The 15,230-nt window shown below is 50.8% G+C and overlaps 1 protein-coding gene across 3 annotated transcripts in view; it reads right to left on the bottom strand.

Annotated features, from left to right (window-relative positions):
• The window catches only part of Abl1 (ABL proto-oncogene 1, non-receptor tyrosine kinase), a 100,060-nt gene that overhangs the window by 8,720 nt on the left and 76,110 nt on the right, over positions 1-15,230 (bottom strand). For all 3 annotated transcript variants that reach the window (XM_076928473.1, XM_034494037.2, XM_076928474.1), the window contains exons 4-8: positions 11,220-11,492; positions 5,649-5,733; positions 5,200-5,377; positions 3,524-3,708; positions 282-434 (exon numbers count right to left, since the gene is read on the bottom strand). In XM_076928473.1, the coding sequence (XP_076784588.1) occupies positions 282-434; positions 3,524-3,708; positions 5,200-5,377; positions 5,649-5,733; positions 11,220-11,492 (874 nt within the window). The remainder of the gene's footprint in view (positions 1-281; positions 435-3,523; positions 3,709-5,199; positions 5,378-5,648; positions 5,734-11,219; positions 11,493-15,230) is intronic.

Below are 15,230 nucleotides of genomic sequence, written 5' to 3'. Positions count from 1 at the left end.
TGGGCATGGCAGCTCACACCTGTAGTTCTAGAGCTTCTGAGGTTCAAGCAGGAGAGTTACTATGTAGCCAGGGCTATAGAGTTCAAGGCCCTGATCCAAAACAAAAACAAACGGAAAACAGCTCTCCCAAAGGCAAACAAAAACAACTCGTAAGTACTGTATCAGTAAATAAATGCACTCAAAGACACCCGAAAGCCAGACTCCATGAACGCCTTGGGAACACGGGACAGAGTGCCGAGGGCCCACTGGACTGGCTTTCTGAACGGGCTGGGGAGGCTCACATGCTCGCATGAGTTCATAGACCTTCTCCGGACAGCCTTCAGGGCGCTCCATGCGGTAGTCTTTTTCCAGCAGCTCATAAACCTGAGACAGGTCAATCCCTGGGTAAGGCGACATGCCATAGGTAGCAATTTCCCAGAGCAGTACTCCAAACGCTGAAAGAAAGAAGAGAGAGGAAGACATCAGGGCGTGTGAGCACTGGCCAGCGAGGTGGCACGCTGCACAGACCTAGTGACCTTTCAATCCTAGAACCCGGCATAAAGGTGGAAGGACAGAGTTGTCCTCTGACAGCCACAGGTGTGCCATAGCATGCCCACCCAAACAGATATCACACACACACACACACACACACACACACACACACACACACACACAATGTACAGGCACTCCCCACACTGGCAGCCGAGAGACCTGTAGAGCAGGCCCAGCAGTGACATTTACCAGGCTCTCCATGACAACAGCCCAGGAAAGGTAGGACAGAGCAAAGCTGCTTGCTCCTGTTACACTAAAGCATGTAAGGAGAGAGGAGAAGGTGAGCCTCCTGGGGCACAAGGCTATAAGTCAGATGCCATGTTCTGTTCATAGCTCTGTGTAGCCACATGTCTGTCAGACCATGGGTTGTTTCTAGGTGGGTGAGACTATCTCCAAGGTCCCTTCCAGCTCTAAATAGTTTGTAAAAATCTTGTGAACTTGCAAAGTCTTGGCATTCTTCTTCCCACTAAGAACCAGGATTCCTTAGAAAAACAGGTGATTCAGATCTGGGAAGGGAAGAAGCCTGGGTTATCTTGTCATTCCCCAGAGCACAGATACTACAGAAGACTACAGGGTACTGTCAAAAGAACAAGGAAGGAGATGGCCGAAGATGAGGAGAACCACAGAACACTGAAACACAGGAATGTGTCAACACAGAGCTCATAGCAATACCACGAAAGACTAGCAACTCCAACTGCCACCACCATTTGAAAAAGCGGGAGTCATGAGAGGCAGCTTCTGAGCCCAGCACTCCTACAGCACGCCTACCACTGGACAGCCAAACACACAGAGGTTTTTCCTTTTCTACTCCATGGCTAACTGAATATGGAAGAAAGGAACTGGAGACTGATCCTAAGACAGACAGCCCTGAGCGAACCACCATTGGTTGTCAACAGCTGCCACACAATAGCCCTCTAGTGTAGTGGTTTTTAAACTTTCCTAATGCTGGGACCCTTTAATACGGTTCCTCGTGCTGTGGTGACCCCAAATATAAAGTTATTTTCATTGCTACTTCATAACTATAATTTTGTTACTGTTATGGATTATAATGTAAATACTGTTGGAGATAGAAGGTTGCCAAAGGGGTCGTGATCCACAGGTTGAGAACCACTGTACTAAAGGGAGAAAAATCAAGCATTATAGATCAACCAACCTAAAAGCATCCGCCTCTGCTAATGTACTTAATGAAAGAGAAGTCAACTCAAATGTCAGCAGCTACCCAGATCTGACAGCGGCTTCTAAGAGACTGAAGCCAGAGGCACAGAACAGATCACAGCACAGACACAATGAGCCAACTCTAGAATCTGCAAAGTCTAAAGGAAAGGTGACAGAGTTTATCAATAACTGAATAGCAGGGAAATACAATCAGTGATGGAAGATACAGGCTAGAGACACATAGGACACATCAACACAGTGAGGGAGCGAATACTGGAATGTGTATGTGCAAAATAGTATGTCTGAGATTTGCTTTAAAATAACAAGAGGCAAGGGAGTAGGTGGGGCACAAGGATCACTATTAAACTCCACCTTCTTTGGTCACCCTTAGCATGAAAAGTTCTTAAAGCCAGACATTGTGGTGCACACCTTTAACCCCAGCACTCGGGAGGCGAAGGCAGAGGCAGGGGGCAGGGGGAGGGAAGGGGCAGGGGCAGAGGCAGGTGGATTTCTGAGTTCGAGGCCAGCCTGTCTATAGAGTTCCAAGACAGTTGGAGTTGTGTAGGGAGACCCATCTCAGCAAAAAAAGTAAAGTTCTTTAAAAATTAAAATAAACACCAGGTGACACTCCCACACGAAGTGCCTGGTTACAGCCCCAAACCAAAGCAAGCAGCTTTCCTGCAGAGAATGTGACTCTGGATGCTGCCCGCAGGGTCAGCTCCCACAGCATCAAACCCAAGCAGCAAACACGGGATGAAGACCTGAAAGTGGTGCTATTCTGGATCATTCTACAAGTTACTTTTGCTTTATTTTTTAAAGAAAAGAGGAAACAGGAGTTAAGCTAAACTAGAAACAAACCAGAAAGAGAGTGCAGTGGTGGAGGAGGGGTGGAGGAGGGATGGAGGAGGGGCAGAAGAGAGATGGAGAAGAGATGGGGGAGAGGTGGAGGAGGGATGGAGGAGAGATGGGGGAGAGATGGGGGAGAGATAGGGGAGAGATAGGGGAGGGATGGAGGAGAGATGGAGGAGGGATGGAGGAGAGATGGGGGAGAGATGGAGGAGAGATGGGGGAGAGATGGGGGAGAGATAGGGGAGAGATAGGGGAGAGATGGGGGAGAGATGGAGGAGGGTTGGAGAAGAGATGGGGGAGAGATGGAGGAGAGATGGGGGAGAGATAGGGGAGGGATGGAGGAGAGATGGAGGAGGGATGGAGGAGAGATGGAGGAGGGATGGAGGAGAGATGGAGGAGGGATGGAGGAGAGATGGAGGAGAGGTGGAGGAGGGTTGGAGGAGAAATGGAGAAGAGATGGGGGAGAGATGGAGGAGAGATGGAGGAGGGACGGAGGAGGGATTGAGGAGAGATGGAGGAGGGATGGAGAAGAGATGGAGGAGGGATGGAGGAGAGATGGAGGAAGGATGGAGGAGGGATGGAGGAGAGATGGAGGAGGGATGGAGGAGAGATGGAGGAAGGATGGAGGAGGGATGGAGAAGAGATGGGGGAGAGATGGAGGAGGGATGGAGGAGGGATGGAGGAGGGATGGAGGAGGGATGGAGGAGGGATGGAGGAAGGATGGAGGAGGGATGGAGGAGGGATGGAGGAGAGATGGAGGAGGGATGGAGGAGAGATGGAGGAAGGATGGAGGAGGGATGGAGAAGAGATGGGGGAGAGATGGAGGAGGGATGGAGGAGGGATGGAGGAGGGATGGAGGAGAGATGGAGGAAGGATGGAGGAGGGATGGAGGAGGGATGGAGGAGAGATGGAGGAGGGATGGAGGAGAGGTGGGGGTGTAACAGTAAAGAGCCATTGAGGCAGACCTGCCCAGGACCCAAGCCCTTACCCCAGACGTCCGACTTGATGGAGAACTTGTTGTAGGCCAGGCTCTCAGGTGCGGTCCACTTGATGGGGAATTTGGCTCCAGCATGGGCAGTGTAGGTGTCCCCTGTCATCAACCTGCTCAGTCCAAAATCAGCCACCTTCACCAAGTGGTTTTCCCCTACCAGGCAGTTCCGGGCAGCAAGGTCTCTGAGGAAGGAACAGGATCATCTGTGGGTGCTCCTGGCTGACTCCCTAGCTCTGCAGCTCCCCCACTATTGACAGGTATGACACTGACAAAAGAAGATCAAGTGCATTCCCTAGAAGCTTACAAATGCCCCACTGTGAAGCAACAATTCCTCAGCAAATGCTCGTCCACAGCAATTCCACAGCAATTCCACGGCAGACAGGGTTGCAATGGGGTCAGGTTCTGCCCCATGACCTGGAGCATGTTAGTTACCTTGGAACTCGGCTACCTCACCCATAAAATGAAGACAGTAACAGGGCATGCCTTGGGCAGCTGTATGTGACATCCCTACTTTCCTCTTGCTTCCTGATGCCCACTCAAATGTATCTGAGAAACTCTCCTGTATAATCGCCCCCTGAATCTTCACGGGAGGAAGGGTCTAACCTTTGGTTCATGGATGTTAACCATGAAGTCCTGAGGCAACTGGGAACTGAGCAATGAGAGGATGAGGCAGGTCAGGGCAAAGACTGCACGATACAGCTTGATCACCAGCAATGAGAGAGAAATTAAGCACACAAGAGCTGTGCCTAATAGGATTTCTGGTAAGGCATTTTAGTGTGTGAACAGAGGGGGAACGTAGCTGGCCATGCAAGGCGAGCCACAAGTCAGGAAATCTCAATTTGCAGCATCAGAGGCTACACTTTGCTGAGCGACAGGAGCATTTGGATTGGGCTCTCATGGAGCAGAAAAAGATCTGTCTTCCGAAGGGCTGCCAGCATTTCACACACGCTACTTATTCCTGGCTATGAAATCTCATGTGGAGGTTTCACACTTGAGTTAATTGGGTAGGAAAGGTCACCGCAGTGGCATGGAGAACACCTTGCATGACGGAGTTGGGCCAAGCCCATCAGGCTCCCTCCTACACAGGTTGTCACTCTGCTAGGAAGCCACTTCCACCAGCAAAGCATGCAAACCCAGATAATTGTGGCACACTTGAAGGTCAAAACACTCTGGGTTTTAAAAACAGCAACTGGCTTGCATGTATATAATTCTCCAGCCATGGAAACATCCTCAAACCCAGTGACAGCTGGTGGGCAAGGAAACACAAAGGGAAGAAGGAAAAGCCACACAATGAAGCTAAGCTCAGGCAGAGAGAAGTCTTTACTAACTGAGCGCTGGCCTCGGAATGCTCGGTTTTAGAGGGAGCCAAGATGATCAGGAAGAAGGTCTTTTACGAATTTCATTTAATATTCCACTAAATCCAAAATGGCTCAGAAATGAAACACTTCCTTCCCCGGGGATTAGCTGCTCCACTGGCCCAGGCCTTGGGCCTGAAGCACTTAGTCCCGCCAGCCGCAAGCAGCACTTATGTCAGGCACTTGTGTCTGCCTTTGTTTGAGGGCCAGTGACCAGCCAGGACCAAGGCTGGGAGCTGAGCCCTAAGACCCCATAGCTGGGTCCCTCTGTTCTGAAGCAGGGATGAGGCTGGGTGAGGCTGTTTTGCCCAGCCCTACCTGTGGATGAAGTTCTTTTTCTCCAGGTACTCCATGGCTGATGAGATCTGTGTAGCCATGTAGAGCAGCACCACAGCGCTCACCTCCTGCCGGTTACACTCCCTCAGGTAGTCCAGCAGGTTCCCATAGGTCATGAACTCAGTGATGATGTAGAATGGAGGTTCCCTGGTACACACCCCTGACAACAGACACAGGCTTCAGCATGTGGCTCAGGGGAAGGAGCCCTAGGAAAGTCTGGCACTGAAGAAAGGGCTCCTGGCCTGGTAGGAGAGCTCAGCAGATAGAGCGCTTGACATGCAGGCCTAACCCCAGAACCTATGTGAATGCTGAAGGAGAGAACCGACCGGACAAAGCATCGTCTGAGCTCCCCACACGCCCCTAAACACTCTGTGGAGCAGAACCCTTCAGCAGCAGCTGGTGGCCCCTCTTCTGCATCTGTGCTTGGTTACCTAGCAGCTGCACCAGGTTAGGGTGCTTGATCTCCTTCATCACTGCGGCTTCCTTCAGGAACTCCTCCACCTCCATGGTGTCCTCCTGCAGAAGGGGAGTTCAGATACATGAGATTTGTTTAGCTGTGTCTAAGAGGGAAGATGCAGCTTCAAGGGCTAAGGCGAAGAGCAGTGGCGACCCGCACTCAGCCTCGGCCACTGCTTCCGATGAACACCGGTTCCACTGCCCTTGAGGTTCAAGGGGTCTTGTCCTGGTGATGTGAAGACTCCAGTGGGCGGATTCTCAGCCAGGGCTCCTGTTGTCAACAGCTGCTCCCCAGATGATGGGGCCACTGTGGGAGGCTGTGAACCTTCAGGAGGTGGGGCTTGTCTGGGAGTTCTCACTATAGGCAGGTCTCTGAGGGTCAGACCCGGACTTGGGTTCTAGAGCAGCTCTCTTCTCCCTGGGCTACAATCGTGGGAACAGCTGTGCCATACACTCCTGCTCTGCTCTGCTTCCTGCAGTGATGGACTGAAACTCTTTGACACCATGAGCCAAGTTGGATCTTTTCTCCCTTAAGGTGTTCCTGTCAGGTATTCTGTCTGGCCCAGTGAGTCAATGGGGCCATGGGTCGGAGTGGCCTGGTATTGCTGCCTGGATCTTCTGTAAGGTCTTAGAGAGATGTGCAAACACTACAGAACTATTTGTACAAGTACTGTTTCCTTCCCGATCTAACACTCTTAACATTAGAGAGGAAACAGTGTGAAGAGTCTGAAACGGGGCTGGTTTGAGAGAGCCACACCACCTCACACTGGCAGACAGACCCTGAGCTACTTAGGTATGCAGCGTCATGAGCACCTAATGAAGCAATCATCACTGACTAGGGGGTCAATCACCCAGATTCTAAATCAGTCTTACCAGCAGCTCTCTGATGGCTCGCAGAATCATCTGTAGGTCACACAACACAGGGCCACAGATGGGGTGACCACCACTCTTTCCTCCTTTCCAGGATGAGTCTGAAGGGCTGTAGTCTACACTCCTCAGCCTCCTTGAACCTAAGCCCCCGTTCCTTTGAATCAACTACCACAAACAGAAAGCAGCAACCGTGCATGGCAGGGTCTTCCTAGCTGCAAGAACAAGGCTCTGGAGGCAAGGCCACATGTGTTGTCTGCAGGGAGTCTGCCTGTGTGTATGGAAGAGGCTTCATGAAAATCAGCTTCCCTGGGCAGACAGCTAAGGGCAGACAGCTAAAATCACCAGACTTCACGCTAAGTGTGGAAGTGTCTATACAGTCCTATGCTAAGTATGGTGCTGACTACATGGTTGGCACTATGGCTGTTCCAGTTCCTGCCATGGAAAGGTAAGTAACACTCCAGAGGACGGACCAACCGTTTCTTGGTGCCTTTTCTGCTTTGGTCAGCCACAGTGAAAAGCAAATCATGACCACAGCCAGTGTGATGGCTTGTTATCACCAAACACGGGTCCTAAAAGACTACGGAGACGCTGTCTACTGCTCTTTAACAACGTGGGCTGCTCTAATGTACCACAGCATGCTGGCTGTCACTGCCCAGCTGGGCAGAGGGCATTCATCCCATGCCACCCACCACTGACTGCTAGGCCCTTCAAGTCTCTTCTGTTCCACAGTTGCCCGACAGCCAGTCTGGCTCTGTGTGCGGTACTCTGATGTACCTGGTGACACACTATGGATGCCTGCCAGAACCAGGAGGTCAATGCTGTACAATATAACTGGTTTTGACAAAGGTACTCTAACAGTCAAACCTTTCTGTTCTAAAGCAATGCACCACAGTAAACCACACAGGCTCATCACCTCAGGAATCTCAGGTGCTGTGGAGCCACCTACCCTTATCTAAGAAGACCCACGATCTCAAGGCAGAGTTACTCAAAAGAACCTTCCTGCTGTGACGACAGATCCCCAGTCTCACACACATGCACTTCCACCCTGTGCTATCATTTTGTCCTGTCTGTCTCCACCCCGTCTCTCTCTTACACAGACACACAGACACACACACACACACAGACAGACAGACAGACAGACACACACACACACACACACACACACACACACACACACACACACACACACGGAACAATCATTCCTTGCCTTCTTTCATTTCAGAAAAAATAGTGTGAGTTTGTCTCCCCCTGCTGGAATCATGATTCAATGATTCAATTAATCATTTAAACTGTAACCTAATGTTTTTAAATATTGAAATTTAAAAGATAAAATAAAATACCAGGGAGCTGGAGAGATGGCTCAGTGGTTAAGAGCTCTGGCTGTTCTTCCAGAGGTCCTGAGTTCAATTCCTAGCAGCCACATGGTGGCTCACAACCATCTGTAATGGGATCTGATGGCTTCTTCTATCATGCATTCAGAGCACTCATAATATGCATTCAGTATATAAACAAATCTTTAAAAACAAAAACAACCCCTTCATTCCAATTTGTGAGGCCCCTCTGCTTGTTTTTTAATTCACCCCATCCTTCAGAAGACATTTTCCTTCTACACAGTCAAACAGAACTATGAAGGCTTAGGTAAAAGAAACGCTTGCAGGACCTTCTTTTACCTCTTCATTGCTTGTGCTTATGTTTGTTGGGAAAGGAGGGGTCAGCTCCACCCTTGTGGGAGACAGAGGACTCTGAGATGGAGCTACAGGGCTAAGAGGATGGCTTGTCAGTTATGCTGACCTGGCTCTGCTGCTGTGTGAGACCCTGGCAACTTCATGACCTACAACCCTTACCCCTACTCTTCTGTGAATCTTTCTTTTCTTCTGTCTTTCCTCTTTAGAGGCAAGGGCTCACATGATGACCTCAAACTCCTGCTTCTCCTGCTTCCACAACCCAAGAGCTGAGATTCCAGCTGGAGACAGTGCTAGAGACCAAGCCCAAGGCTTTGTGCATACTAGACAAGCACTCTGAGCTGGGCCCTATCCTCAGCCTCCAGACTTGTTTTCGGTGACTGGCCGGCCAGCAGGCCTCAGAGACACACACCCCAACTGCAGTGGCTGTTACCTCTGGTTGTAGGGATGGAACAAGCACAAGGAGGACCGGTTTTCTAATAAATACTGTCTTCTCATGGCACCGCAAAGGGAGTGCCTTACACAAGCAGGCCTTGCACCCCTGCTGGTTAAGGATGGGAGGGAGCACTGCTCTGTGAGACTGCTGAGGGCCAGCAGGACTCGAGAGAGAACTTTCACAGCCATAGCCAGTAAGGAAAGTCCACGGCGCAGTTTTTCTTAACCTGTGGGTTGCAACCCCTTTGGAGTCGCATATCAGATATCTTGCATATTAGACACTTAAAATTCATAACAGTAGCAAAACTACAGCTCAGAAGTAGCAATGAAATAACTGTATGTGGGGTCACCACAGCATGAGGAAATGTGTTAAGGGTTGCAGCATTAAGGAGGCTGAGGACCACGGCCATAGAGGATGTGGAAGAAGGTTTTCCTAAGACAGAACTGAGGATTATGTTTATTTTTCATGGGGTCTGAGGAGTAATACTCTAAAGGAGGGAGGTGGTGAAGAGCTGGGCTTGGGAGCTGGGTGCCTGGTTCAGGGTTCCAGCTCCCACGGCCTTAGTGGTGATATGTTCGCACTTACACAACCGCTCAGCACGATGGGCAGAGGAGCTGCTGGCTGGACTAGTACATCACACACTCAGCTCTGCGGGCTGCGCTAACTCAGTACCTCTGGCCATTACTGTAATTTGTGTGGATCTCGACTTTTGCCAAGGAGGTAAAGAGCCCAAATCCTTTGCTCTTCTTACCTGAGAAACGAGTAACAGATGGCAGAGCCTCACTCCTGCAGGGCTGGGCAGAATGGGGATAGCGCCCTGCCCTTTTCTGGTTGGGTGCTATGCAGGGTTATTGCCAGGTGCCCACCCAACAGACCTTACTGCTCTTTACCAACCAGGGTGCATACAGCAAGGAGGTTCTTGGAAACTTGCTGAGGTCTTAACAGAACATACCAGAACAGGCCCCCTCAGTACTTCCTGCTATGCAGAGCTGCAGCACGGCCCATCGATGGGGCCTCCCAGCTGTGCAACCCCCTTCTTTAGTGTTCTGATTTTTACATAGATTTGTGTGAAGAGCATGTGTCCTGGCACACGTGTGGTGGGACTCTATTCTCTCCTCTTATCATGTGGGTTAAGGAGCACCTCGAGGTGTCTGGCTCAGACTTTACCTACTGGGTCGCTTGCCATCCTCTCTTGAAGAGTTTCAAACAATCCTCCCTCCATGCTGAATCTCAGACACCCCATGCTTTCCCTCTTGCTGTGTTTGTAAATCCCTGTCAGCAGCGCCTCGCCCTCCAAGCCAGTGAGGGACCCTGTGGCCTGGTGTACTGGACATGGCTCACTGGCGCTCTCCCCTACACCTCTGATGGTATCAAGTCGGCCCTGAGTCTGTCTCTCGGTGGCCGCCCCCCTCCACAGCTAGGGCTTCCTGGCCTCTGCCCTTCCTCACAGCAGTGGTTCACACTCTTCTACCCAGTGTAGCCAAAACTGCCTCCTCCCCACACGGCAGAGCCCGACACCACCCTGACCCCGTGTCACCACCATCAGGGTTTTGTCCATGTCTGTCCAATGTGGGCACCCAGGACTGAGCCTGTTTGGCAAACAAATGTGAAGAACTCATATTATTACATTTTAAAAAGTTGAATTTGGAAAATGTCCAAGAGTACCCAAGGCAATCCCACCTCTGCCCCTCTCTTCTCCCGGCGCTGGTCTGCCACAGGGCCAAAGGAAGGGGAAATGCTAAATATGATGAGTGGGAAGCTGCTTTTCATTCTATAATTAAGGAATGCAGTCTCGCTCTAAACAGTTATTATGGCACCCAAAAGTCCCAGCTTCTATTTTCCTGTCTCTTATTGGCGGAGTCAGGGCTATCAGATGTACTGAGTGGCTGAGCTGAGACACAAGTACACAGTCAGACCTGTGTTTCCAGCTGTGGACAGCAGCTATCCACAGGTTATCATCAGTGTCCGTCCAAAACATGCACCAGCAAGCAATGGAGTTCAACACTAGGGGACACTCTCACCACAGGGACAAGCTCCGATCATGCAGATTCAGGGAAGAACATGAACCACCTGCAAACATGACATACAGGGGTCAACAGTGGAGAGGTGTGTGGTCCTGTGGTTCAAGGAAGGCCACGGCCCAGTGACAAGCAGGACTTGCTTCTGTTTGCAGAAGGCTGCCATGTGAGAGAACGAGAGCACACCAGGACACCACACTTGCCTTTCCTATCAGCCCAGAGAAGTCCACATGGGACTCATGGCTCATGATTCTCCTCCAGCCCAGCCTCTATACTTCTTTCTCTGAACTCTCATTAGGATGCAGCCTCCATATCACCCGACAAGAACAGAGAGCAGGCTTTGAAAGAACACTGCTACAGAACAAGTGTCCTCTAATAATCAGCTTTTCCCGACCCTCAGCACTGGGCAGTGCTTGCCATCTGCAGAGCCACAGACGGAAGACGCTCAGCCTCACAAAGAAGCAATGCCAAGGAGACCTGGGGCACTGCCGAGCCGCAGCAGACACCCACCCTTACCCTTCAACCAGGCCCCAAACCTACCTTCAAGGTCTTCACGGCCACAGTGAGGCTATACTTCTTCCAAACACCCTCGTACACTTCCCCGTACTGGCCTCCACCCAACTTGTGCTTCATGGTGATGTCTGTACGCTCCATTTCCCACTTGTCATAGTTGGGGGACACGCCGTAGACCGTAGGCTTGTTGCGCTTGGGAGCTGGGTAGTGGAGCGTGGTGATGAGCCCATCAGCCACTGTAGAGTGATGGTGAACTAACTCAGCCAGAGTATTGAAGCGGCTCTCCGAGGAGACGTACAGCTGAGGGAGAGAGGGAACAGCCCTCATTCACAGAGCAAACCCTAGGGGGAAGGTTCTACACAGTTTACAGTCACCTGCAGCAGCTTCTTTTAGCAGGGGCAGAACTTACCGACATGTTCAAAAGTCCGAGGGCACGTGCACCTGCCTCTGCTAAATCCTACCCAGCACTTCCCCTTTAATCTCCAATTTATTACTTTTAATTAATTTTCTTGAGTATGGGTAATCACATGTATGTATGTATGTATGTATGTATGTATGTATGTAAACCATGCGCATGCCTGGTCCTCTCAGAGGCCAGGATAAGGCTTTAGACTCCCTGGAACTAGAGTTACAGAGAATGGTTGTGAGCTACCATGTGGGTGCTGGGATTAGAACTAGGAGCCTCTGGGAGAACAGCAGCCAGAGCTCTTAACCCCGAGGCATGTTTCTGTCAGCACCTTGCAGGCCAGAAGCCAGCCCAGCCTTTTCCAAGATGGGACACGGGAGCCTGAGATGGGATTACTTCCAGGCTTCTCTGAGAGCCACAGCACTGGGGGCCTTCTGCCTTCCAGGGATCGCTCTGCAGACACAGCAGGGGGAACAGAAGTTGCAGAAAGCACTCAGTGGGAGTGCAGCCACCTTTGTTTCCTGATGCTGCTGTGCTGTGGGAAAGAACATGCACATCTACACAGATGCCTGGGCCCCGGGCACAGCAAGCACTGAGCACCTGACCTGCCCCAGCAGCAAATTCACAGTGGGGTTATGGAAGGGCTGGACTCAGACAGTGCTAATACTTGGTAAGACAGGCATAGAAAGAAAAGGGTCAGGCTGCGACTACAACAGTGACATCTGGATAGCTGGGAGGCAGGGGGAGCCCCGAGACACACACAGTAGATACAATACCTTTGGTTGTTAGTTATGCTGGGCACAGTGTCATCATGGTCAGTATGCATGGTCTCTAGGCAGCAGTGTGGTGTGGTGGGGAAGCTTTAAATGGTGTGTCTCAGCAGGCATGTCAGGCCTTCCTGGAAGCCCAGAGCTTTCCTACTCTAGAGTTCAAGAGGGGGGTTACAAAGGAGCCAGCCTGGCCCCTCCCTCCCTCTCCTTGAGAAGCCTGTCCTGCCCTCACTCAGCTGACTAACTACTCTACTAATCCATTGCTCCTGGGCCAGGGACCTGTAAAACACTGCTTCAATGTTTAGCTTTCCACACCAAGAGCTAAGTAAAACTGTTTCTGTGAATTAGCTGCTTCAGGTTATTTCATTGTGGCAATAAAATACAGACACAATTATTTTCTATAGCATACAGTATTAATATGAGATCATTAAACCATTTGAAAGGAGATAACCACAAGGAGGTAGCAAGCTCCCTTCTCTGCTTGTCTAGAGGACATACACACATTTCTTAAAAACTCAGGCAGGCCAAACTTGAATCTATAATTCTACTAAAATAAAAGTCCAAGACAACTAAGATGCGCCTAGACATGTGCCTCACTCCTTGTGTGACTGTGGTCTCTCTGTGAGAAGCTACATCTGAGCAGCAGAACCCTCCAGGCTGAGGAGGCCCCTCTCTAACCTGTGAACACCTAGGAGAGCCTGTGTGAACCACTCTGGACCACAGTGAGTTAGACTGGGACCTGAGCTTGGTACCCACACAATGTTGCCCACAGCCCTCCCTTCAGTGCTGATCACAGACACAGTGTACTCTGTAGGGTTTTGGGGGACAGTCTCTGCCACTCCCCAGAGAGCCATGACTGAGTTCATTCTCCAACCTAAACTTTACATACCATCCTTCATTAAGTAGCCCTATTACAGGCAGTGCCCTCAGGCGCACCGGGGCTCTATCCCAGCCTGCTGCCTGCTCTAGTTTTTGGGAACTTCAGTGATAATCGGGACTAACACTGGGAGTTCATGGTGTGTTCAGAGAAGAAGGTGAATTCAGTACTCTAAGTGACTTGTTTTGTGCTGTGCTCGCTTCACAAGCATACAGCATGCCCAGCCAGGGCTGTGCCTCTTCCTGTTCATAAAGAACATAAAGAACTCCCATACCGACTCTTCTTGGTGCCATCTGTACTTTAGAACTGAGTCCGGCTCTTCAGAGCTGCTTACAGACTCTCGGAGGCAGAAGCCCTTTAGTTCCCATCCTGCCGCAGCTCCTTCCCCAGGAATGGCTGCCGCACTGGTCCACTGCCAGGGAAGGCAAAGCTCAGATAACCTAGAGGCCCTGGAGCCAACCCTTCCTGCCTGAGCTCCATTTCTGTTAACTCCAGCCTGTTGCTTCTGACCATGAAAACAATGGACACTGGGAAACTTCAAGAAAAGGAAAGACTTCGAGGCCCTCGGGAATGGAGGGGATGCACAGTCTGGCCACAGGAGCAGGAACAAAAGGCAAGAGGGCAGAGTCACCCAGAAGGAAGCCTTGTCCAAGATGGCTTCAGAGAAGCACAGCACACCACGAGAGAGGGAAGCAAGAGTCAGAAGGACAGAACAGAAACCCTGTGGGCCTACAGAGAATCTTCTGTACCCATTTGTTGGCTGAAGACTGGCTGATTTTGAAATAAAATAAAAAAGCGTCACCAGTCCCAGTGTGTGCCTCCTAGCATCCTCAAATGTTCTCTTTAGTGATCAGAGGGTCGCATCAAGCAGAGCCATGTGAGCACATTCTTCAGTACTGAGCCCCATTATCCCACCCAGAGCTGTGGCACCTCCCAGTCCTGACGCATACCTCTCACTCTGGGGACACAGCTCCACCCAATACAGCTTCCTTGAATGTACCTCTACAGAGAAAAGCCTCATCAAGAGCTGAGAAGTCTCCAAAGTCTCTGGGTACCTGGACAGCTAATGGAAGAACTTTATCCATGGAGGGCACAGAGCAAGCTATCAGAGGAGCTGCTGGTCGTGGGAGAGGCCTCTCCACAGAGACACCTACCAGTCTTTTAGACGGAGGGATCTCAACACTTCTCTGCACAGTACTCAGTCTAAGCACAAGCTACGGGGCTGCTTCTTACATCCACCAGGCTGCACTGTTTTGAGACTGGTGACTAGAAGACTCTGGGGACAAGACAGCAATGTCTGGCTCAGGGCAGACCTCAGTGGTTATCCTGAGCAGCCAGGCTGGCTATGTTAAAAAGAAAGCAGATGGGAGCGAGCGGTCAGTTCTAGAAACCCACCTCCAGGGAAAAGGGACTCCGTAGCCTGAGGGCTCTTTCAAAGGGCCACCACCAGAGTCCACTCCCCAGAGTAGACATCTGGCTCTGACCCACACAGCTGAGGCTACAGCTCTACCTGCAAGTTGCATGGCTAGCCTGCTTGAATCAGGAAACACCCAGGGCACGTCACTGATGAAGCACAGCCTGGGTGTTTCTGTGACGGAGTCTCCAGCATGGACTGGGTGGGGAAGACCAGGTCCAGTCAACATGGGCAGCACATCCCATGGGCTCGCGTCCTGGAGTGAGTAACAGAGAAGAAAGCCAGGGTACTCCCTGTTTTCTGCTTCTCCATCTTCTGGGATCTAAGCAAGCAGCAGCACCTACGGATAGGCAGCCCACCAGGACTAGCCAAAATACACAAACCTTTCCTTCTGTAAGTTGCTTTCAGTCAGGCATCTGTTCAGTGTTGAGAAAAGGAATTAAAATACCAGTAACAGACCGATTCTGCGCTGAAACCACAGTGCTATACTACAGACGTTCCCAAAGACAGGCAGGAGGATGTGACCACTCAAAAAGAAAGAAGCTGGAGAGACATATGGATGGGCATGGTA

This window comes from Arvicanthis niloticus, chromosome 2, assembly GCF_011762505.2.
Source record: "Arvicanthis niloticus isolate mArvNil1 chromosome 2, mArvNil1.pat.X, whole genome shotgun sequence".
Taxonomy (NCBI): domain Eukaryota; kingdom Metazoa; phylum Chordata; class Mammalia; order Rodentia; family Muridae; genus Arvicanthis; species Arvicanthis niloticus.
The sequence above is the reverse complement of the archived record's forward strand: the minus strand, read 5'-3'. Positions and strand labels throughout refer to the sequence as shown.